This window comes from Elgaria multicarinata, chromosome 12 (assembly GCF_023053635.1).
Source record: "Elgaria multicarinata webbii isolate HBS135686 ecotype San Diego chromosome 12, rElgMul1.1.pri, whole genome shotgun sequence".
Taxonomy (NCBI): domain Eukaryota; kingdom Metazoa; phylum Chordata; class Lepidosauria; order Squamata; family Anguidae; genus Elgaria; species Elgaria multicarinata.
The window spans coordinates 13,680,142-13,704,245 of record NC_086182.1 but is presented as its reverse complement, the minus strand read 5'-3'; the positions used below and the strand labels follow the sequence as shown (position 1 = coordinate 13,704,245).

The 24,104-nt window shown below is 46.3% G+C and overlaps 1 protein-coding gene across 5 annotated transcripts in view; it reads right to left on the bottom strand.

Annotated features, from left to right (window-relative positions):
* Window positions 1–24,104, bottom strand: part of DPYSL2 (dihydropyrimidinase like 2) — a 92,682-nt gene that overhangs the window by 24,819 nt on the left and 43,759 nt on the right. For all 5 annotated transcript variants that reach the window (XM_063139596.1, XM_063139597.1, XM_063139592.1 and 2 more), the window contains exons 4-7: window positions 7,789–7,953; window positions 7,271–7,332; window positions 4,736–4,816; window positions 1,931–1,999 (exon numbers count right to left, since the gene is read on the bottom strand). In XM_063139596.1, the coding sequence (XP_062995666.1) occupies window positions 1,931–1,999; window positions 4,736–4,816; window positions 7,271–7,332; window positions 7,789–7,953 (377 nt within the window). The remainder of the gene's footprint in view (window positions 1–1,930; window positions 2,000–4,735; window positions 4,817–7,270; window positions 7,333–7,788; window positions 7,954–24,104) is intronic.

The following is a 24,104-nucleotide window of genomic DNA, read 5'->3' as shown; positions in this document are numbered from 1 at the left end:
AAGCATCCTTTCCCCAGAGGATGCTTTAAAGGACCTTGACCGTATCTTGACACTGGCACGGAAGAAGCTTAGCAGGTGCACCTGGGCCTGACCTGTTCTAAAGAGATCCACCTGCCTCATTTCCTGTGATGCAGAGACAGAATTCCACCTGGCCCAGGAAGTGGGTTTGGGAGAGATGCAGAAAACTAAGGGGTCTCCTTTAACAACACCTTGGGGAAAAGTGGACCTGATTCTTCTTACCTAACCTTGCCACTACTTGTTGCCTCCAGTCTTCCCTTACGTTCTCTCTCTCATTACTTCATTCCATGTCTGGCTCCCACCCTCGAATGCTTGTTCCCTTCTGCTCCTTCCTTTCTGTGAAATCTGGCTCCTCGATGCCTGCTCCTACCACCGACAGAGTTACTACCCCCTCTGTTAGAAGAGCCTTCTTCCCTCTACACTTCCAACTTTTCTCCATGCCCTTTAACATTGCATTGCTCCTCTCTCTCTCTCTCTCTCATGGTCCCCTCTGAACTTTCTGTCATGCTTCTGTAACATAAATTTAAGAACCTAAGAAGCGCCCTGCTGAACCTAAGATGGAGCCCTTTAAAGGTCCATCTAGTCCAGCATTCTGTCCACGAAGTGGCCCACCAGCTGTAGACCGACTTCTCCGACCCAGCCGTCTTTAGTCTTTTCTCCCTGACCTCTCCCTCCGACTGCCTTTTTACTGACAATATCTCCCCCTCCCCATTATAGCCACCCTCTCCACCTTGCCATCTTTAAGAAATCTGAGAATGGCCTGCCTCATTGCTACCTGACCATCTTGTTCCAATACTGCACACACCTCACCCCCCGCCACACACACACACACACACACACTTCATTTCTGGCTCCTTCTGAGATCTGTAGTCCGTTCGCATTGAAGCTGCAACTTTCTCAGAAGTGTCTCCCTCCTACGCCCCTCATCTCTTCCATTACTCCTCAGGGCCAGTTTATAAACGGCATGGGCCACCCATAAATTCTCATCCATGGTGCAGTGATCCCCAGTGGATGAGGCACATATAAATCCTTGTCCAGTGTAATGTTAACACACCAAGAGAGATCGGCCATTGAATGCCAGCATGCTAAGTTAATCACAGAATCATAGATTAATAGAGTTGGAAGGGGCCTATAAGGCCATCGAGTCCAAGCCCCTGCTCAAAGCAGGAATCCACCTCAAAGCATACCTGACAGGTGGCTGTCCAGCTGCCTCTTGAATGCCTCTAGTGTAGGAGCACCCATGACCTCCCTATGTTATTGGTTCCATTGTCAGACTGCTCTAACAGTTAGGAATTTTTTCTGATGTCCAGCCGGAATCTGGCTTCTTGTAACTTGAGCCTATTATTCCATGTCCTGCACTCTGGGATGCTCAAGAAGAGATCCTGGTCCTCCTCTGTGTGACAAACTTTCAAGTATTTGAAGAGTGCTATCATGCCTCCCCCCAGCCTTCTCGTCTCCAGGGTAAACATGCCCAGTTCTTTCAGTCTCTCTTCATAGGGCTTTGTTTCCAGACCCCTGATCATCCTCGTTGCCCTCCTCTGAACACGTTCCAGCTTCATCCTGCGACAGCTTGTGTTGTACGGGCACACAAATGTGACCATGAATGTCTGTCTGTTTCTCTCTCTCTCTGTGTAAATCTTCCTCCATGGCCCACATCCTGTATAATAGGGGTGGAGAGCCTCAGGCCCAGGGGCCAAATCTGGCCACATCCCCTTCTCCTGCCCCCTTTCCATCCATCGCTAGTCATTGGGTGTTTTCCCCAGATCCTGTGTGTTTTTCTCCCATTCTAAAAGGCTGGAATGCATCTCCTAAGTCTTAGCCACTGGCAGAGAGAGCTGAACACTAAAATTTGCTGGTGTTTTTGTCCCTGCCCCAGCAAAGGAACGAGCAAAACTTTGTCGTACATGCTCACCTCTTCAGGCCTGCTCAACACATGGCCCTCAGGACCAGTGATGCCCAGTTCCAAGATCCTTTGCTGCTCCTAAAACAGAAAGAAAAAGAGCACAGCTTAGGCATATTTTAATGACAAGTGTCAAAGAGTCTTCCGAGAGTTCCGGTCTGGGTTCTCCAACCCCATCCCTGTGGGCGTCTCCTTTATCAACCTGAACAACTTCTAATGAATGCAATCGCTAGTAAACATTTGCCTTATATAAAGACATGAAAGAATCGCTCTGTTTTTCATTTTATAATTCCATTCATGTTGATCTTATATAAGAATATGGTAGTGTAAGGCTTATTGCCCAGAGGACCTTCTCTTCTGCCGCTCCCAGACTGTGGAACGGCCTGCTGGGAGAGATTCACCAACTTAAAAGTCTGTCCGCATTTAAGAAAGCCATAAATACTGATCTCTTCTGGCAGGCCTACCCAGTCAAATTTTAATATGTCAGACTGTTTTTTAAATAATGTATTGGTTTTATATGTTTTTAATCAATTTTATGTATTTTATAGTATTTTTGTATTCAATGCTGTTCTCTGCCTCAATCCAGAGGGAGAGGCTGGTAAGAATTATTGTTGTTGTTGTTGTTGTTGTTACAACTACTACTACTGCTCAAGAACTATCAGGCCGGTTTTGCTCATTTTTTGTTTTAAACTAAAGCTTGAGCAGTATAGTCGTGCAGAAAATTTTGACAGTCAGAAAAAAATCAAAGCTTGAGCTTTAATGGCCAAGAGCCTGAGGAAGTCAGGGAACTACAGCTACCATGTAGCTCTGTGCCAGCCAGGGAGAAAAACAGAAAAAGCAGGGATGGAGGGAGGGCCTTGAACTTTGTGAGTCGGGCCCACTCTTAGAGAGGCCATATTCATGGCAGAGAGGTAGTGGAGGCGGTGGTGAACACTCTGAGGCGGTAGCAGAGGAAAAGAACCGGCCCCAGAAAAAGCCGGGTTTTAAAATGTGGAGGAAGACGGAAAGAGGTGGGCTTGAGGCCTGAGGGGAAGAAACGAATGTCACTCAGCAGTGACAGGTACGAGGAAGCGAGGGTTATGCTGAAGGAAAGTAGCCTCCATTCAGCTTCTGGAGGACTGGCATCGCGGGAGCCCTCACTTGGGCTGCTAGCATCCATGGCGACATGGGTTTTACACTAGTTATTAAAAACTCATCCTATGTAAAGAGCCATAGGAGGTGTAGAGACCTCCTATGGCAGAGGACTCCTGGTGCCCACTATTTAATTTTCCCATAATGCTGCAGATGCTACCGTATTTCTTCAATTGTAAGACGCCATCGATTGTAAGACGCACACTAATTTCAGTACCACCAACAGAAAAAAAAAACCCTAAGACACACCCGTGATTCTAAGACGCACCCCATTTTTAGAGATGTTTATGTGGGGGGGGAAAGTGTGTCTTAGAATCGAAGAAATAGGGTAAATCATTCCAGGGCAGGGAACGGAAGCCACTACTGATGGTTGCCATTCCTCCACTCCTGTGGAATTCCTCAGACATTAGAATGATCCAGCCTTGAATGAGTGATGAATGGGATAAGAAAAACACAAAGCCAGGTTATGCCCATTGGTTACTCCCAACTTCTTTTTTCATAATAAGTTAAAATTAAACCAAATGGGGCACACTTGGTTCTATGTTTCATTTGTTACTAAACAAATGCATACCTCTACCCATATTCCAAATCCATCTAGCCCAAAAGCATCGAGTCTCAGTCTAGCTGGCCCCTCTGGGCCAATTCCAGGGCTCCCATGTTCCCCAAATGGCCACACACCTTTCCCCTGGCCCATTTTCCCTGTCTCCTGATTGTAAGGTAGTTTCTCCGCTTTTGTGTGTGTTCTTTTTTCCAATTCTAAAAGGCTGAAATGCCTCTCCTAATGCAGTAAAGACTAGTGTTGGGCCAAATCCTGCCCTCTACTTCCACACCCCTTTTTTAAAGTGTAGCCGATTGCTGAGGGGCCTTCCTATTTTTTAGTTTTTCAAAAAACAGCCACACCCCTTTGCTTGGCATTTGGAGGAGCTCAGCAGTTCTTAGTGAACACCTATTGGAGACCATGTGACCTCACCCTCTTCAATAAGCGTTCAGGAAGAACTCCTGGGCTCCTGAAAATGCCGGGGGTGTTTTTTAAAAAATAAAAGGAAAGAAAGAAGACCCCTCAACAACTGGCTACATTTAAAAAGGTATGTGGAAACCCTGTCCCCCTCCCCAAGGAGAAAATTCTCACCACTCTCAGCCTCTTTCACCCGAGTTTTCTTTTGTTTGTTTTTCCACCACCCACAAAATGCCAGAAAAGGAATGGTCGAAATTTTCAGTACAGCACTAGTACAGACTATAAGCTCAAATATAAAGGTTTTGTTTGTATTTGAGGCCTACCCCTTTTTAGCCTTTGACCTTGCCCCACCACTGGAATACGACCCCTGAGAGCTTCTCTGAAATAGAAGTTGGACCTTGGTCTGAAGAAGTTTGACACACTTAACCCACTGCCAAAATCTAGATCAGAAGCTGCTTGGGGAAATTTCTCTCCTTTCTTAAGAACATCAGAAGAGCCCTGATGCTGGATCAGACCAAGGGTCCATCTAGTCCAGCCCTCTGTTCACACAGTGGCCAAACAGCCCTTAGCCAGGGATGAACAAGCAGGACATGGTGCAACAACACCCTCCCACCCATGTTCCCCAGCAACTGGGGAACACGGGTGGAGGGTGCTGTTCCTTACACTACTCCATAAACCGCAGTGTACACAAAGCATTGGCCCTACTAACAGCGCACACTCTTAGAAGTTACCTCAGCAATGATATCACCATTCTCAGCGTGGACCTGGGCTATGGCACCAATGTCACGGATCACGCTCAGGACCTCGTATATCTAGACAGAAAGGAAAGGCGATGTTTTGGCTGATCTAAGTTCCCAATTGATTCATTGTTCCTTAAAGGTACACCCTCCTGTTCTAAGTTCAAATGCCCCTTGGACTCAATAGAACTTAATTCCAATGGTTATCTGGTTGAGTCAGTACATTTTAAAAACTGAATACAAACCTCCCGGACAGCTGTATAACTATTCTCAGTATTTATTATTATTTTCATGGATGACTTGAGAATCGCAAAGGAACTTGGCAGACCACTGCATTTTTGTGTTTGATTTTTAAATCTAAGGGCATACATTATTCACATTAAAGACTATTTTTTTCGCCTTTGGCACTGGCAGCTTCATTCATACATGGAAAGTTTTATGAAAATCATTGACCCTAGGTGAGTCCACTGAGAAGAGCCCTTTTAACTGGTATAACTGACTGCACCAGCACCATATTAGGAAAATCACAGGAATTAGGCCAGGGGGCTTCTTAGCCTGATTAATCATATGGCCCTAGTCAAAATAGTCTTGATGTCCATTGTCAGAATGGCCCTGTTCAGACAACACACTAAGCCATAGTTAGGCCATTAACCCTTTCGCAGCAAATGGTTAACACACATGCATAACCTGTGTGTAGGAATGGTTCACACAACACGTTAAGCCATCATGCCTGGGTCCAGCTCCAGCTGAGAGCCCCCTCCCTCCTGCTACCAACTGTCACTGCAGAGGCCACCAGTGAGGGAGGAAGCAGCAGCCAGGCACCTCTCCATCATGCCTGGGTCCAGCTCCAGCTGAGAGCCCCCTCCCTCCTGCTACCAACTGTCACTGCAGAGGCCACCAGTGAGGGAGGAAGCAGCAGCCAGGCACCTCTCCATCATGCCTGGGTCCAGCTCCAGCTGAGAGCCCCCTCCCTCCTGCTACCAACTGTCACTGCAGAGGCCACCAGTGAGGGAGGAAGCAGCAGCCAGGCACCTCTCCATCATGCCTGGGTCCAGCTCCAGCTGAGAGCCCCCTCCCTCCTGCTACCAACTGTCACTGCAGAGGCCACCAGTGAGGGAGGAAGCAGCAGCCAGGCACCTCTCCATCATGCCTGGGTCCAGCTCCAACTGAGAGCCCACTCCTTCCTGCTGCCAACTGTCACTGCTGAACTTTGCAACTAAGAATGTAGTGCCAGAATTTGCTTTTCTTCCCCCCCCCCTCCTCTTCCCTCCCAATCCCCTTTCCTTTTGTGTCATTTTTTTTTTAGATTGTAAGCCTGTGGGCAGGGACTGTCAAGAAATATTTTTGCAAGCCGCCGTGAGAACCTTTCTTGGCTGAATGGCGGCATAAAAATGCTTAAATAAATAAATAATGTTTGACTCAAAATGCATAACCACCGTGACTTAGCGTGTCGTCTGAACAGGGTCAAGAAGTAAAACTCAAATGCAGGGCCATGTACAAACATTCTCAAGCGTTCCACAGTCTTTCCGTGGATCACCCGAATGCAGCTCACAGACCACCGTTTGAGACCCCCGCTCTAATTTTTATCCTGCCCCTTCAGCTCAGAGCAGCATGGAGAGGGCACATCTCCCTTACCAACTTGTCTGGTCGCTGCGGTCATCAGAGGGCATGTTCCTGCTGGTTCCACAGGGACCTATGGCCCGACTGGAGTCCACCAGGACAAGGGCCTTCAGCGTGGTGGCCCCTTTTCTTTGGAAGCTCAGGCAGGTGCCAACACTGTGTTGCTTCTGCCGCCTCCTGAAAACAGCTCTTTTCCAGGAAGCATTCTTTAACAGACACGTTTTTTATGGGCATTCTGTTTTTTAAAAAGTATAATTTTAATATGTGCTGTAATCTTTTTTAATTTATTTTTTCTACTTGACTTCTTATGCTCACTGCTCCAGAATCTCTTTTAGATATGGAGTGGTATACAAATTTGGTAAATAAATATCTCTAGTGATCACACACAGGGACCCCTACTGACCAATAAGAGCAAGGAAGGTTCTGCTTTCTCCTTCCAGGCCCGGGATGGGCAACTTGGGACTCTTCACCTGTTTTGGCCTACAACTCCCAGTAGCCCTTGCCAGCATAGTCAATAGCAAGGAATGCTGGGAGTTGTAGGCAAAAAATCTAGAGCCCAGCTTGTCACCCAGATCACAAGGACCACTGAGGAGAAGAGAAATATGGTCTACGTAAGATTTAAAAGCTCCACTTGACAGCAAAGACAGCAAGGCCCAAGGGGTTGTTTGCTGCTTGAGAAACACTCGCCTCCCACTCAGCAGGAGAAATCTGACAACCCTCTTGGCACAGACTTTTTAAGGAGGCAGCTCTGGCCTACTGATTTAGCCTGCTTTTTACATTCAGGAATTAAGACATTCTTGTGGTTACGTCCAGTTTTCCGTGTGTATAATTGTACAGTAGGCCATTATAACACAACTAGGCCCATCCGGGATGGGAGGGGGGGGAGCACAAACCAAGAAATGGCCCTACCTGAGAATCCGTTAGTTGAAAGTGATCCTTGAAGGCCATGTACACCAAGAAGGAATTCACTCCTGTCAGGAAGAGAGAGGAACGGACACGTAAAAGGGAACCAAAGCTGAAGCTGTGACTGAAATAAGAGCCATGCCTGTCATCTTCTGTAAGCCCCACCCCACCACATCTCCAATACCCACTGGTTCTGGAGGCTACAGGAAAAGAGGCATAATAGTCCAAGCCAGGAAAGGCACACAATCCATCAGGAGGAGAAGAAGGCTATCAACGGCTACTAGTCCTGATGGCTTTGTGCTACCGCCAGTGTCAGAGACAGTAAGCCTATATTGGGGAACATGGTTGGGAGGGCGCAGCTGCACCGTGCCCTGTTTGTGGGTTCTTGGTCAAGAGCTGGTTGACAGCCATCGACATGAATTCAATTAAGTCCTCAGACGTCTTGCCTTGGCTTTGTGTCACCCTGGGGGAAAACACACACATAACCACTGTTGAGAAAACCCCAAATGAATGTTCAAACTTACCATGGTCCTTTACCAAGGCTTCCATCTCCTCCTGAACCCCTTTATGCCATTCTGTGATGTCCACATGCAAAGAGTAATCGCAGCAGGACTTGCTGTCCGCCCATTCTCGCCACTGGTCAAACGCAGACAGCAAACTGTTGCCTGGCTCAGGAACAACATGGTCAACTGAAGAAATAAAAATGTAAAAGGCACACACTGTCAGCGACCAATGGCAGGTTCAAAGGGTTGAGGACCACAGACCTGGAGAGGATTTTGTTAAACATCTAGTCCAGCCACCTGCTTCATGGAACAATTCCAGAGCTAAAGCATCCCCAGCAGATTGCTGTCCAGAAGGGGCAGCGAACCTCACAATCCCCCGAAACCTGTAACTGGGAGTGGAACTAGTTTGGAGAACGTTACGATGGGCTAGGAGAGTAAGATTTCAAAAAGACGGCTTCGGGGGAGAGGAGGCCATCTTTAAACCATCTTGCAATGAGCTTGCAATTTCGCCCATCTAGCAGCGGCACCTCAGTGGTGAAGAGAAGGAGGCTGAGGGCATGGCTAGACGATGCCTTATCCCGGGGATTGCCCCGGGATCATCCCTGTGCGTCCACATGACGCACAGGGGATCCTGGGGACAGGGAGTGATGATCCCTCCATTTCCCTGGGATAACCGGGACGGCTTTTAGCCCGATTTTTCCCATGGTCTCGGGTCGTCCCACGACCCCGGGAGGTGTGGGCAACCGTCCCAGTTTCGTTCCGGCTCCTCGCGAGTGAACGCGGGGAGCCAGGAACCAGGCACGGAGCTCTTCAGGCGCTCCGTGCCCATCGGGGTGGGTAGGGGATCAGGGGGTGGGTGGGTTGTGTGTTTTACCTTTTAATTTCCACTACAGCTCGTTTGTTTTTTAAAAAATGGCCGCCGCGACTGGCATGATGCCTGGTACGTCGCGTGGCCCATGTGGACTGAGGGGGAGGAGCTCGTGATTAGCATATCACGGGATCCTCCCCCTCCCCTGGTGTAGACATGCCCCTGAGGCACCCATGGGAAATGGCTTAGTGGAGCCAGTCCGACCTCCTCCCTTTTCGCCCCCCACAACGCACCCTTTCCCCTGACTCTGCCCTTTGTTTTCCGAGCGCAGAGAGGTAGCCAGAGCAGTTCTCCCCACATCAGCTATGAACGGGATGGGGAAGGAAGGTCAGAGCCAGGAAACTAAACTATCCTATGCCCACCCCCTCCAGATGCTGACTGGGGCAAAGGATGGTTCTACCCATGTTTATAATATCCTTGTTTTATTGTGTTATGGTTTTATGGTTTTAAATTGTTGTACACCACCTTGATAGCAAACAGCTGGTATGTAAACGTTAATAACAACAATGTTCTTTCTACGTGAATTTCCCCCTCTACTTCCCAGAGTCAAAACATTCAGCTCTGTTAATGTAAATATGTATATTACTGGGCAGTTCCTGCTCTTGTTGTTTATTTTATTTCTTTTATTATTATTTTTACATTTCGATACCGCCCAATAGCCGAAGCTCTCCGGGTGGCTCACCACAATTAAAAACTTAAAATACAGGCCCCAAATTAATATAACACTTTTAGGCGTTTGAAACTACAATATAGAATCAATGTAAAAACCAGCAGCAGCGTAAAGATTTTATAATACAGTAACTGATTTAAAAACAGCAGAAACCAAAAGACTAAACTGCCTGGGAAATTGAGGTCTTCACCTGGCATCAAAAAGATCCCAACCCTCTGTGGGAAGCTCATTCCACAATCTGGGTGCCACCATGGAAAAGGCCCTTTCCTTAGAAGCCACCCCCTCAGTTCATTTGACAGGGATACCTAAAGAAGGCAACTGAAGACAATCTTAGGGTCCGGGGCGAGGAAACAATCCTATTACTATCCCATAAACAGCCAGGCTAAGCTCCTCAGCAAAGTACCCACTGGCAGGCCTTGCTGATGGGCTTCCCTGGACAGCAACCGCATTCCAATGGAGCCGCCATTTTAATTTCCCACAATGCCCGGGAGTTAAACTTTATGAAGGTAAGAAATTTAAATGGCCACACATTCCCAAGAGCTGAGGACAGGTGCCAATACCAGTAGACCCTATTATTGTTGTTGTTGTTATATTATTATTATTATTATTATTATTATTATTATTATAATATCCTGTGTATAATGCTGGGCCTCAAGGCGGCATTACAAAATGTAAAACATACACATTTAGAACATATAAATAGAAATATACAAAGTTAAAAATATCTTAAATATATTTCAATATTAAAACATTTAAAACGGCAGTTTTAAAAGTCCTTGGCACAGACAGATTATTTGCCAAAGGCCTGCCGGAACAAAGAATTCTTTGCCTGCCTCCTAAAACACATCAAGAAGGAAACTCCAGCAGCTCCCCAAGAGTGCTGGGCGTTGACGCTGGGCCTTTCCTCTCACAATTCAGAGGAACATACGTGAGGCTCTTCAGTGGTCTTCCGTCCAAGTACAAAACACAAACATTCACTGGGCATCCCGAAGCAGAAAATGGATCTCCTTACCGTAACTTTGTTCATTTCACACACAACACACACAATTTCTACACACAACTTTCAACCCCGACTCCCAAAGTGTGTCTTGTTATAATACCCAACATCAGGAAGATAAGAAGTTGCCATTGACCAGGTCGGACCACTGGTCTCTCTAGCTCATGGTTGCCAACATGACTGGTAGTGGTTCTCCAGCGTTTCAGGCAAGACCCTTTCCTGGCCCTACCAAGGTCTGAACCTGAATCGCTTCTACCTGCAAAACGGGTGCTCTACCCCTCTGCTACGGCCTGTCCCCCACAGCATTCCTCCCTCTACCCCTTTCTTACATAGCGATCGCTGCCTTTGTCTTATCCGTTCCTTTTCCTGTCTCTCCTTGAACAAATTAATCAGCTCGAGATTAAAAAACAACAGACAATAAGCCCAAGGGAGACAACAAGGCGAACCACTGTTTAGCTTATCTGTGTGGTTTTATGCGCCAGAGTTGGCAATGAGCCACCCTGAAACATTATGTGCCTTGCTTTAAAAAAAAAAAAAAAACTGGCCAGGGAAGATAAGCGCTATTAATGTATCTGGCACAGAACTGCCAAAGATTCTGTGCTATCATATTTATTTTAATTTTATTTATTATGAAACATACCAAAACAAGAATAGCAAGGTTGAAAGAGATCTTTCATACAGCATCAGCTATTCATCATGGGAGAAAGTGAAATCTAAGGAAACAGTTCTGCCAAGAATGTTAGAAAAAGGATAGCAGGTGTATCGCACTGGGTACATTTTTAGGGGAGAACTAACTTTTATTTAAAAATATCAAGGTAGCAAACAACCATTCATTAAAATAACAGCAAACACCAGCAAAAATGTTGCAGAAGTGAAGTAATAACACAAACATGAATCAACACAACACAGAACCAGGGGTAGAATTCAACTAAAGTCCAATTTAAGGTAGACCCATTGAAATGAATGAGATTTAAGTTAATGACTAACTAAAGCCCTGTTCATTTCAATGGGTCTACTCTAAGTAGGACTTTAGTTGGATTTTACCCCGTGGTAGCTCAAAGGGGAATCCCCGCAATTGTGCAAATCAGATGTGTAGACGCATGTTCATATAAATCAAGGGGGGTGGAGAGAGATCTAAACTGAGGGTGGATTATACCACACACACACACACTGATGTTATCTAGTCCTACCCACTCCCATTTTAGCTTTCCTGTGCTTCTCCCAGCCCAGGGAAAACCAGCGGCTGCAACCCTACTGTTATCTCCAAGCTGAGATGGGATATAATGGCGGCAGGGGCTCCCTGTGTGCCACTCTCCCTGCCATTAGCTGAATCAGCCACTGTTCGCATCCCTGCTGTTATCTCCAATCTCAGCTTGGAGATAACAGCTGAGATTCCTTCCGGGTGGAAATCTTCCAAGGTCCTGGCTGCCCACCCCTTGGAAGAACTGCAGTAAACCCTGTAGGACTGACTGAGGAACCCTGGAGTCTGGATTAGGGCCACAGGCTAGTGTTTCTGCACCCCCAAGGTAAATAAACATGATCTAGCCCTGCACGTGTCTAGAGACATTGGGTAAATTTAGAGTAGACCCACTGAAATGAATGGGACTTAAATTAGTCATGAGTAACAAAAGTCTTATTCATTTCATTGGGTTTACTCTACGTAGGACCTATGTTGGATTTTACACAATGATGTAGGGGCCACTGGATGTACACAAAATGGCCATATGGATGGTTCCAAACCAGCCAGTCCCCCGTCCCTCCACACCATCCCCAGGAGTGAGAATTTTTGCTGTCAACATGCAGTGGGATGCCCAAATAACTGTCTGTATAGGGATTTTTAAGGATGACAGATTTAGCACCAGTTCACTTGAGGCAGCAGTTTCACTGGGATCATACCCAACAATGTTGGGAGTCATTAGGCATCTCTTCAGAGGTTGTGACTCATGGATAGACCAAGACTTGATCAGGGAGTGGAGACGTGCAGGTCTAGCCCCATCCCTGACAACTGCACCAACATCTGCATGGACGGGGGCCTTTGAGTGTACAGATATACACACAAAGGTGCAGGGTCGGCCCTACCATTAGGCAAAGTGAGGTGCTCGCCTCAGGCAGCAGATGCTGGAGGAGCTGCAGTCTGCCCATGCAGCCTGCCTTGTGTCCCCTAAGCTAGCCTACTGTCTTCAGGTGTGGTAGAAGACGCTGTCCCATTGTCAGTGTTGAAGAAAGATTCAACTGCCAGTCCATTTAGATGTTGTACATAGAACAGGAGGGGATGTGGGCGCCATCTTGTCCTTCGCCCCAGGCAGCAAAATGTCTTGAGCCAGACCTGCAAAGGTGCCACATGACCTGGGACCCCTACTGCACGGCATTTCAGATGATGCAGAAACCTTCATGCATTCAGCTATACAGGCAAAGGCTGCCTCCCTGTTGTCATTCTCACAATGTGCGCAGACGCCAGGAGGCGGAGCAGGTCAGCACTGTCCCGGTCACACATTGGTCTAGCCATGAGTAATAACCCTGAATAGGGCTACTATGTGCCTGCTTTATGGAGTACACAGGTCAGTCTCCTGTGGCCACAGCTGGAACAAGAGCTTCAATGGGATCTGTTAACTCAACAAAGGTCTGTTGAAAGACTAGCTGGCACGAATTCATCAGTTGCAGTTGGGCCTGCTTTTTCAGTAGCTACGTCGGGATCTTCATCCTCATGAGAAGACCCTTACTCCTGAATGAACGGCAGCCAGCCAGGCACTCCAACCTCAACAAAACTGAGTGTCCCACCCAGTCCATTGGCACCGGTGCTCTGCTGAGCCGTGGGACGGAGGTGGGGAGTGAGGAACCGCAGCAGGACTCGGGATGGTTTGAAGGAGTTCATTAGGACCTCAGGCAACAGGACTGCTCAGGTTGCTCCATGTCTTCTACGAGAGTGGAGTTTCTGAGGAATCCAAAACCTCCTCCTTCGAAGATGTCCCCCATGGACCTGGGTTGTTATTATTATTATTATTTATTTATATAGCACCATCAGTGTACATGGTGCTGTACAGAGTAAAACAGTAAATAGCAAGACCCTGCCGCATAGGCTTACAATCTAATAAAATCATAGTAAAACAATAAGGAGGGGAAGAGAATGCAAACAGGCACAGGGTAGGGTAAGCAGGCACAGGGTAGGGTAAAACTAACAGTATAAAGTCCGCACAACATCAAGTTTTAAAAGCTTTAGGAAAAAGAAAAGTTTTTAGTTGAGCTTTAAAAGCTGCGGTTGAACTTGTAGTTCTCAAATGTTCTGGAAGAGCGTTCCAGGCGTAAGGGGCAGCAGAAGAGAATGGACGAAGCCGAGCAAGGGAAGTAGAGGCCCTTGGGCAGGCGAGAAACATGGCATCAGAGGAGCGAAGAGCACGAGCGGGGCAATAGTGTGAGATGAGAGAGGAGAGATAGGAAGGAGCTAGACCGTGAAAAGCTTTGAAGGTTAACAGGAGAAGTTTATATTGGATTCTGAAGTGAATTGGAAGCCAATGAAGAGATTTCAGAAGCGGAGTAACATGGTCGGAGCAGCAAGCCAAGAAGATGATCTTTGCGGCAGAGTGGTGAACAGAAACCAGCGGACTGATGTGAGAAGAAGGAAGGCCAGAGAGAAGAAGGTTGCAGGCTGACGATTAGGTGTCAAAATCAGAAGCACCTGCCTGTTCTGTGTGGCTGCTTTTGTGTGTGTGTAGAATCCGAATATCCAATCACAGATTTCCCACACCCCATACCTTTCGGACCTAAGATGGGGTTACGTCGACTGGTGTTTTCAAAAAGCAAAACATAGACGATCAAGACAATCTGCTGTGCCAAATCTCCGACAGCGCTAACTTCACTGACGAGCAGCATCACGCAAGAGCCAATCAGAAGCCAAGGGTGCCCCAGTTACTGCATCTGGACACTCACTTACTCAACAGGTTGAATGGTTCCTAAACCAAGACAAGCGATCCTACTGTATTCGCAACACACACTGGCTATGGTTGGTTCGCTCAATTTGTTCCTGGTACAGAATGAATCTCACTGAACTGTATGGTTCTACAGCTAAAGATAAGCGTACTTGCCAGTTGGGGACAAAGACACTGACTTTCTCTTAGAGTTATTTTATTTGGGGAGGGATGCTGTCATCTTTAACTGGACCAACATCTTTTGGAAGAGAGAATGAAAGCTTTTAAGATCCACAGAGCTGTCTTCTTATTCTGCCTGATGCTAGAGATGGCCTTTCCCTGCCCTCACCCCCCACCCAGAAGATCGTTCAAAGTACTCCCAAGTCAAAACATACGAACTCCATGTCACGTCTTCCCTTGTCTCTCCAGAAATAAAATGGACTAGAAACTGACTTTGATTTGAAATGAGAACCAGAAATTCAGGGGAAACACTGGAATCTCCTTGATGTCCTTCAGGTCTCTTGCAGCTACGGTTCTGAAATCGGTACAATTCCCCCCCCCACCCCCGCCCATATAGCCCATTCACATCACCAATTCATGATTCCCTGCAGTACACACCATGGACGGGGGCAATCCAAGCAGACTGTGTTGAAACGCACAACATGGGTGATGAGACCCAGACCTAAGCTAGACTTAAGGGTCTAGCATGATGGAGATCTCCCCCTCTGTTTATACGTGGAGCACAATGACCTCGGAGGGAGAGGATGTCGCATGAACGGTCGTGCGCAAAAGGTGAGGTTTTTTAATTTTAAATTAATTTCCCCGTTCCCCCCATCCCAACCCCGATGGGCACAGAGCTGCTGAGGAGCTCTGTGCCCCGTGCGCAGCTCCCAGCTCATCGTGAGGAACCACGATGCCCGCACACACGTTCCGTGGTCTCAGGATCATCCCGAGACCATGCAAAAAGCGGGCTCAAAGGGGAGGGCAAGGGAGGGATCATCCCTCCCTGCTCCCAGGATCCCCTGTGCATCACCCCGGGATTTTGCCCCGTCTAGCTATGGCCTCAGTAATCCACACCCTGCATTGGCAGGCCTTTAGCTGGTTTCAGATACAAGTACAAGTATACACGGGAACTATGTAAGCACACCTATGTGCTCAAAAGAGCAGCGGTTTCTGCAACGGCCATGTACTTCACTTCTGCACTGCCAAGTGGGGAGGCCTCCACCTAGCCAGCGGCATGAACAGGACGGAAGTGAAGTGCCCGACGGCTGTTTTAGAGTGTGTGCACACTTCGGTTCTACGTCGCACGCAGAGAAAAGCAAGCAGCTGAGAAACGGCGAAGATATCCTGTCGAGCAGAATCCAACGAAGACGCATCCTATCCCGGGTGCACCGTAATGGCGTTCGTCTCTTCACTTTAGGAAGAGCTGACAAAGCGGATCTGGAGACGGAGCACTCAGACCCCAGGGTAGCTAAGAGAAAGGGGAAAAAACCATGAAGCCACACCAAGGAATGGGAAGCAAAGTTGAGGGACAAATGCTGAGTGATAACTGAGTGAACTGGAGGGATGGAGTTCAGGTAAGAAGGGCACCAAGGATGGAGGCAATTGCTACTATTGGAGTAGCAGTGGTGGAGGTCAAGAGGAGAATCAAGAGGTGCTTTATCCTTCCTGTGGGTGTTTGTTCTGCCACAGACTGATACACACGCAGACAGCAGCTTGCTAATAATAATAATTGCTTATTTTCTTCCTTACCCATTTACTTTGTACCAGGTTTCTTAAAATGCAAGTCATTCTTTTAAACCGTAAACTAGGGTGACCATATGAAAAGGATAGGGCTCCTGTATCTTTAACAGTTGCATTGAAAAGGGAATTTCTGCAGGCATCATTTGTATATATGGAGAACCTGGTAAAATCTCCTCATCACACCAGTTAAAGCTGCAGGTGCCCTGCCCTCTTTTAAATCTGGTCACTCTAGTATAGCTCCTGCAGCTTTAACTGTTGTGATGAAGAGGGAATTTCACCAGGTTCTCCATATATACAAATGACACCTGCTGAAATTCCCTTTTCTATGCAACTGTTAAAGATACAGGAGCCCTGTCCTCCTTTTCATATGGTCACCCTACGTAAACCATCTTGGGCCTGTTCAGATGACACTTCAGCCTCTGTGGTTAGCGAAACTGTGGTTCTCTGGGGTTAGCGCTAACCACAAGCCGCACACAACACTTTTAAGCCACGGTTAGAGCAGCTCACCCTGCTGCAGACAGTCCGACTGTGGTTAGTGAGTGAGCAGGGTTTAGCAAAACACATCACAAAAGACACCTTAAACCCTGCTGTTTAACCAAAAGCCTTAATCAACAGAGTTTAAGGTGTCTTCTGAACAGGCCCCTTGAGTGTTTGAAATAGGGTGACCATATGAAAAGGAGGACAGGGCTCCTGAATCTTTAACAGTTGTATTGAAGAGGGAATTACAGCAGGTGTCATTTGTATATATGGAGAACCTGATGAAATTTCTTCTTCATCTCAACAGTTAAAGCTGCAGGTGCCCTGCCCTCTTTTAAATCTGGTCACCCTAGTATAGTTCCTGCACCTTTAACTGTTGTGATGAAGAGGGAATTTCATCAGGTTCTCCATATATACAAATGACACCTGCTGAAATTCCCTCTTCAATACAACTGTCAAACATACAGGAGCCCTGTCCTCCTTTTCATATGGTCACCCTAGTTTGAAAAGTAAGGCAGTATTTAAATGCAGCAAATAAATAAACCAACCAACAGGATTCTCATTGACTTCAACAGGACTCTGTCCATTTGTTTAATGGGAAAATCTTTCCTATTTTGTTTTGACATATTGCTGTTACAGATTTGAACCAAAAGAAAGAAAGGAAAAACCCACCCCAAAACCCACTCTTACATGACAAAAGCGTCACCTATGTCAATACAAAGCTTCCACGCATGACATGGCAAAATCGATACGGACAGATTATAAACTGGGAAGGGGAGAAATAATGTTCTAGTTTCCTGCTATTATGCCACAGTGCCATCTCTCTTCTTTAGTTAAACATCCTGGCTGTGTATAGAAACAGCTTGTGCTATTCCTGACATAACTATTAAGATGTTGAGAGGCTATCTACACATAGAGGCGTGCACATAAGATCTGGTTAATCATTAAAAGTGCACAGAAAATTTCCTTCATTATTTTAGTTAGCAAACAATGCTGACTGTGCAGGGTTAACAGTTTTTGTGTTAACCGTTGTGTGAAACTTTCTGTATGCTATTTTCTTTTTTAAAAGTTTGCTTTTTGGTATACACACACACTCACACGCACACAACTACCAAATAAGTCAGACTGAATGGCCAGCCAGTATTACATAGATCTGCACATTAAAACCCATGTATAATATGAAAATCCTTTCAAAGGATACGGTGAACGCTTTTTGCAGGCATTTTCCCGCACGCAATCGAAGCACCGAGTAATATTTGTATGTTCTAACCACATCTGGGCTTTAAGCCTTAGTAATGAGGCTGGACTCACAAGCATGAGCTGCATCAGCATCTAATGAAACTGTGGGTACTCAACCGTTATTAATTTCTCCTGGCAAACCATTTCCGTTTTCGAAAACGTAATTAAAGTCAGCAGCGGTAGCAAGCTGGCTGGTTTCCTCCCTATACCTGAGTCTGAAATTGCTGTTACAGCATATATTTATTAATTATTTATTTTATTGCATTTCTATCCCACCGTTTTTCCTCCAACGAACCCAAGGCGGCATACGTAATCCCCCTCCTCCACTCCATTTTATCCTCACAACAACTTGAAACCAGAGCTTTCAACACTAGCACCAATGTAATGCTTAATCGTGTTTAAGGGTCCAATGCGATGCATGTTTAGACAGGAAAAAAAATCCTACAACTCCCAGCATGGGTGGCTGCAGCATGCTGGGAATTGTAGGGAAAAAAAAATTCTGTCTCAACGTATATAACATTGTACCCTAAGACTGGCAGAGGGGAATTTGCATTACAGCAAGTCACCCATTCCAAACCTCTTAACCATGGTTACGATTGCTGATGCTGTATTTGCCCCTAACCCACAGAAAGAAAAAAGGATATGTATGCTCACCGCCTGGGAACCGTTTCCCCGTTCCTCCTTTCTAAACTAAAGAAGTGTTTCTTCTAAATCGTTTTGTGAATCCTTGTAGAACTAAATCACTTTAGCAAATGGCTTAGAATTAGATTCAGATGGGTGGGGTGGGGGGGAGAGGCAGCATATATACACAGTGACAACTGTTAAACCAATTGCAGTTGTGGCAAATGGTTTGTCTGTGTCTCTATTCTAAAGGAATCCAAGGAGACAAAATGATGTTACATGTTGTTCTATCTACTAGATTCAATGCATCAGTCTCCCTTTTTAAACAGAACTGGATGAAATTCAGGAAAAGTTTGTGTGTGGGGGAGGTAGAGAATCCGGCAATGGCTCCTAGTCTGAGAATAGCAATTACTGTCCCAGAGAAGTCTTTGGTGATAGCTACAGGACCAACTACTAATCACCTCCCTCCCAAAATTTAAAAAGTGAATAATTTATTTATTATTACATTTATATCCCGCCTTTTTTCCTTGAAGGAACCCAAGGCGGCGTACATAATCCCCCTCCTCTCCATTTCATCCTCACAACGACAACCCTGTGAGGTGGGTTGGGCTGAGAGTGTGTGAGTGGCCCAAAGTCACCCAGTGAGCTTCTGTGCCCGAGTGGGGACTAGAACCCGGATCTCCTGACTCCCAGTCCAACACTCTAGCCACATTGGCTCTTAAACCTTGATGACTGTTAGAGCAGTACGACAATGGAACCAGTTACCTAGGGAGGTGGTGGGCTCTCCCACACTAGAGGCACTCAAGAGGCAGCTGGACAACCGCCTGTCAGGAATGCTTTAGGGTGGATTCCTGCATTGAGCTGGGGGTTGGACTCGATGGCCTTATAGGCCCCTTCCAACTCTACTATTCTATGATTCTATGTTGCGTCTAAAAAGGCTCCCCCTGAACCATTAGTTACTCCTTCCAGCTGCCAAAATAATAAAAACAGCAACAATGTAGAAAAACAAAGAAAAACCACAGATTCATTCTTATTCTCAGCATAATTTTTGCATGCTTCCAATTAAGTTTTACATCTCGGGGGAGTATTAAAATAAAAGCTACATATTTTAAAAAAAGGAACCGGCAAGGGATTAAGCAATATTTTTTGACCAACTCAGCAGTCGATGTCCATAAAAAAATAAAAAAATGTGTAGCTTTTTAAACAGACATAAATCTGAAAACCAAAGAGAGCTTTGGAGAGGGAGCTGGCGGCTGAACTTGGAGACGAAGTTAAAATAACTATGTAATAAACGCACTTGGAAGGAGAGAAAGGAGCCAAGGATTGCCTTTCATGCTGCGGTGCCCAGAAATGCAGGAGCTGCCAGTCAGCTGCAGCCCAATTTAACAGCCATTCTGCTAGTTCTGGAAGGAAAGGGATAAATGTGTTTGCGAGCGCTTAGCAACCGCAAGATGTACTCACCAGCCACTACTGGGGCAACCCGAAAAGAGATTGGGAACAACCATTCAATGTTCCTAGGCAACAATGGGTTTTATTCTGTGTTGTTGTTGTTTTGCAAGGCGTTGTTCCCTTACATTTTCCTTCAAGCTTCAATATTATCCCAGGGAGAGCTCTACTTTTTATTTCCAGAAGCTCTATTAGAAGGTCTGTGCAGCTCTTCCTAGCGCTGCCATTTTGTTCCTGAATACACGTAATCTTTGTGCTGCTTCTAAGGAAGGCCTGCAACTTAGCAGTAGAGCAGATGCTTTAAATGCAGGAGGTCTCAGGTTCTCCAGTTAGAGTCTCATCAGATAGGAGGGGGAAAACACATTTCCCTATTGTCGCTTCCTCCCCGCTTCTGTCTCACAATACTTCCTCTTTATTTACACATGGAAGAAAAGGGAAGTAAACAATGACCACGTGGCCCATTCAAAGCTTCTCCTGCACACAGCAGGAAATGGCGGCATAGAATCATAGAATAGTAGAGTTGGAAGGGACCTATAAGGCCATAGCAGAGTTTGAAGGGGCCTATAAGTCCATTGAGTCCAATGTTTTGCTACAGCTGAAAAAACCAGATTTTCCAGGTCTTTTTTTTTTTTTTGGTGACAGAAAAACAAGTAGAAGGGTTGCAACAGTGCAACAGCACTCTCCTGCCCATGTTCCTCAGCAAATGATGTGCATGGGCTTACTGCCTCTGATTAGGGTGACCATATGAAAAGGAGGACAGGGCTCCTGTATCTTTAACAGTTGCATAGAAAAGGGAATTTCAGCAGGTGTCATTTGTATATATGGGGAACCTGGAGAAATTTCCTCTTCATCACAACAGTTAAAGCTGCAGGAGCTATACTAAAGTGACCAGATTTAAAAGAGGGCAGGGCACCTGCAGCTTTAACTGTTGTGATGAAGAGGAAATTTCTCCAGGTTCCCCATATATACAAATGACACCTGATGAAATTTCCTTTTCAATACAACTGTTAAAGATACAGGAGCCCTGTCCTCCTTTTCATATGGTCACCCTACCTCTGATACTGGAGGTTGCACTTAGCCATCAGGACTAGTAGCCATTCATAGCCTTCTCCTCCAGGAATTTCTCCAACCCTCTTTTAAAGCCATCCAAATTGGTGGCCATCACTACAACTTATGGCATGTAGTTGCACATTTTTTGAAGCCAAGTCCTATGATTAAAACAGGTTCTGGAGCTCAGCACTGTCAGGGAGCTGTATTGTCCTTGATCTTCCTTGTCCATTATACTCTTCCATCCGCCCACCCCAGGATAAGGACAGTCCTTTTCTTCTGATGTTTAAGCTAGCTGGGGAAAGGACAACACTGAAAAGGGCTGTCCTGGTATTAGCAAGTCACCACTTGGTAAGCAGAATTTCCGTAGGCAGGATATTTCCAGTATCCAATCGTGTATTCTACAAACTCAAATCGCACTAGTGCAGCCCCACCGCATCTTTCCGAAGCAGGGCCGTTGTGCTAGCCGTTGCACAACAGCTTGCACCATGAGTTGCATATGTGGCGTGTGCAAGTATAATGCACAACCACACTTGTACAACCATAACTTTAGTTGGATTCTCCTCTGGTGCAGTTTGGAACCTAGTTTTCACCAGCGCAACGTCATTTGCCTTAACAGAGTGACACAGTTGGATAATGCCAGTGCCCTGAAATGGTCTTCAAAGGATCTCCTAAAAATGTGCCACATCATTTTACTCAGTTTCATTGCAGTTCACTGCTGCTTTCACCAACAGCTTTGGTGTAATTTTGGAGGAGTAACGAGCAGGCATGCAATGCTACATCGCGCAAGGACCCAGGTTCTCCTGGATCATCTGTATGATGGATATAACACTGCAGCAAGACAATCATAATTGGTGTGGTGTAATGGGTTTGATGTTGGTCTGGTTCACAAGAGACTAGGGTTCTAGTCGCTGCTTGGCCATGAAGCTCACTGGGTGACTTTGAGCCAGTCACTGACTGGGTTCAGACGATTGCGATAGGGAAAGAAATCGTGGCTTCTGCCCCACTCCGCCTCACCCCTGCATGTTCGACCCCCATTTGCATAATCCACCACAGTGCCGCATGGGTTGGCCTGTCGTCCAAACTGGGCACACGGCGCAACGGGGATGCCTTCACACCCACCCTACAACCACTACTGCACATCATGTGTTTTAGGGTGAGTATGATGCTAGCCCCGCTGCGCTGCGTGCCCAGTTCAGACGACACGTCAACCCACATGGCATCATGGGTGATCATATAAATGTCAGTCATGCATGCAGCACGTATGGGAGCAAGGAAGTCACGATAGCTTCTTCCCCCTTCGTGATTGTCCGAACACAGCCACTGACTCTCACTCTAGCCTACCTCACAGGATTGTTGTGAGGATAAAATGGGGAGGAAGATCACGTATACTACCTTGGGCTCCTTGGAGGAAAGGCAGGATAAGTATTACATTTTTTAAAAAATGTTTACCCTCTAGTACACCTAGAATAGAATAGTAGAATTGGAAGGGGCCTATAAGGCCATCAAGTCCAACCCCCTGTTCAATGCAGGCATCTGGGAGTTGTACTCCAAAACATCTGGAGAGTAACAGGTTGGGGAAGGCTGCTCTAGTATGAAAGAAGCTTCCATAATGTGGGCTATTTTTATTTTGAATTTGTAGATTAATGCATTATTGCACAAAGCACTTAACAGGGGTTGATTCTCCTGAAACGACGCCAAATCCTTCTTGTCAGATTTGGAGGCTGGGGGAGTTGGAAAGAAATATCTAGGTCAGCTATCCAGATGCGACTGCTGGGAAAAGAGGCTGCCGGGAACATTGTCGTTTCAACGCTTGTCAGTTCTCAGCAAAGCAAAGCATTCCGTCGCCATCCACAAGGCAAATTTCATTCCATCGTTTTTGCCCTCTGTTAATGATTACAAGGCAGGAATGAGGGCTGAATAGGGTTTGGCCTTCCAGGAGCCGCAGGCAGGGAGATGCAGGACAAATAAAAGGACGGACTTCTTCACAGAACGCATAGTTAAATTATGGAATTCATGACCGCAAGTTGCAGTGATGGCCACCAATTTGGATAGCTTTAAAAGGGGGTTGGATAAATTCCTGGCGGAGAAGGCTATCAATGGCTACTAGCCCTGATGGATATGTGCTACCTCCAGTATTCGAGGCAGTAAGCCTGTGTGCACCAGTTGCTGGGGAACATAGGTGGGAGGGTGCTATTGCAACATGTCCTGCTTGTTGGTCCCTGTCCGACGGCCAGTTGGCCACTGTGTGAACAGAGTGCTGGACTAGATGGACCCTGTCTGGTCCAACATTGCACTTATGTTCTTAAACACACTTGCTTCTGAAATCCCACCGCAAACCTACATTTGATTTTATAAATGTGCTTTTTTCCCCCTGTACCATTCTGGTGTGACGTTTCTTAACGTCCCACCACTCTCCTTGGACAAATAAAAAGTCTTTCTTGCAGCGCATGGTCAAACTGCCACATTCGCTACCAGAAGATGCAAGTGGTGTGTCCATCGATCTGAACGGCTTGAATAGGGGATTACAGAAATTCATTGCAGGAGAAGGCTATCAATGGCTGCTAGTCCTGATACACCTTCAGTATCAGAGGCAGCACCTGTCCCTATACACCAGTTGCTGGGGAACAGAACTGGGAGGGTGTTATTGTACTCATTGCCTACTTGTGGGTTTCCTGCAGGCAGCTGTTTGACCACTGTGGGGACAGAGTGCTGGACTAGATGGACTCTTGGTCTGATCCAGCACGGCTCTTTTTCATGTTCTGCTCCCTGCCTTAGATCTTGAGATGTACTTATTACAGAATTTATAAAATCACTACATATCAAGAGATACCAGAGCAGTGCACAACAAAATTAAAACCTCAAAACAAAACACAATAAAAGCAGAAACATCAACAACACACTGGCTAGAACTTTAGTCAGGAAATGTTTGCCCGGGGGGGGGGGGGGGGAGGCTTCAGCGCACAGTGGAGGCTGGTGGCTCCAATTTCAATGGGGGCTGTGAATCCATTCTGGGTTTCATTCTTAGAACCAGCCAATTTGTCCGGGTTCGGCCAGAAAACGGTGTGTGTGTGTTTTTACACAGTGCCGATTGGACAGCTCTTGTGTCAATCAGACAGTCAGACCCTGTATGCAAAGTGGTTCTTAAAACGTGCATACAACATATGCCAAACCACATTTGAATAGATAAATATCCAATGTGTTAGCAATGGCAGGGAAACAGACAGCTTGCCAGGCTGGAGGAGTGATGGGGAACAGAGAGCGGCAGAATCAGCAGCATCAGTGATAGAATCAAAGACTTTTCCTGTCCCAGCTTGCTGATGCTGC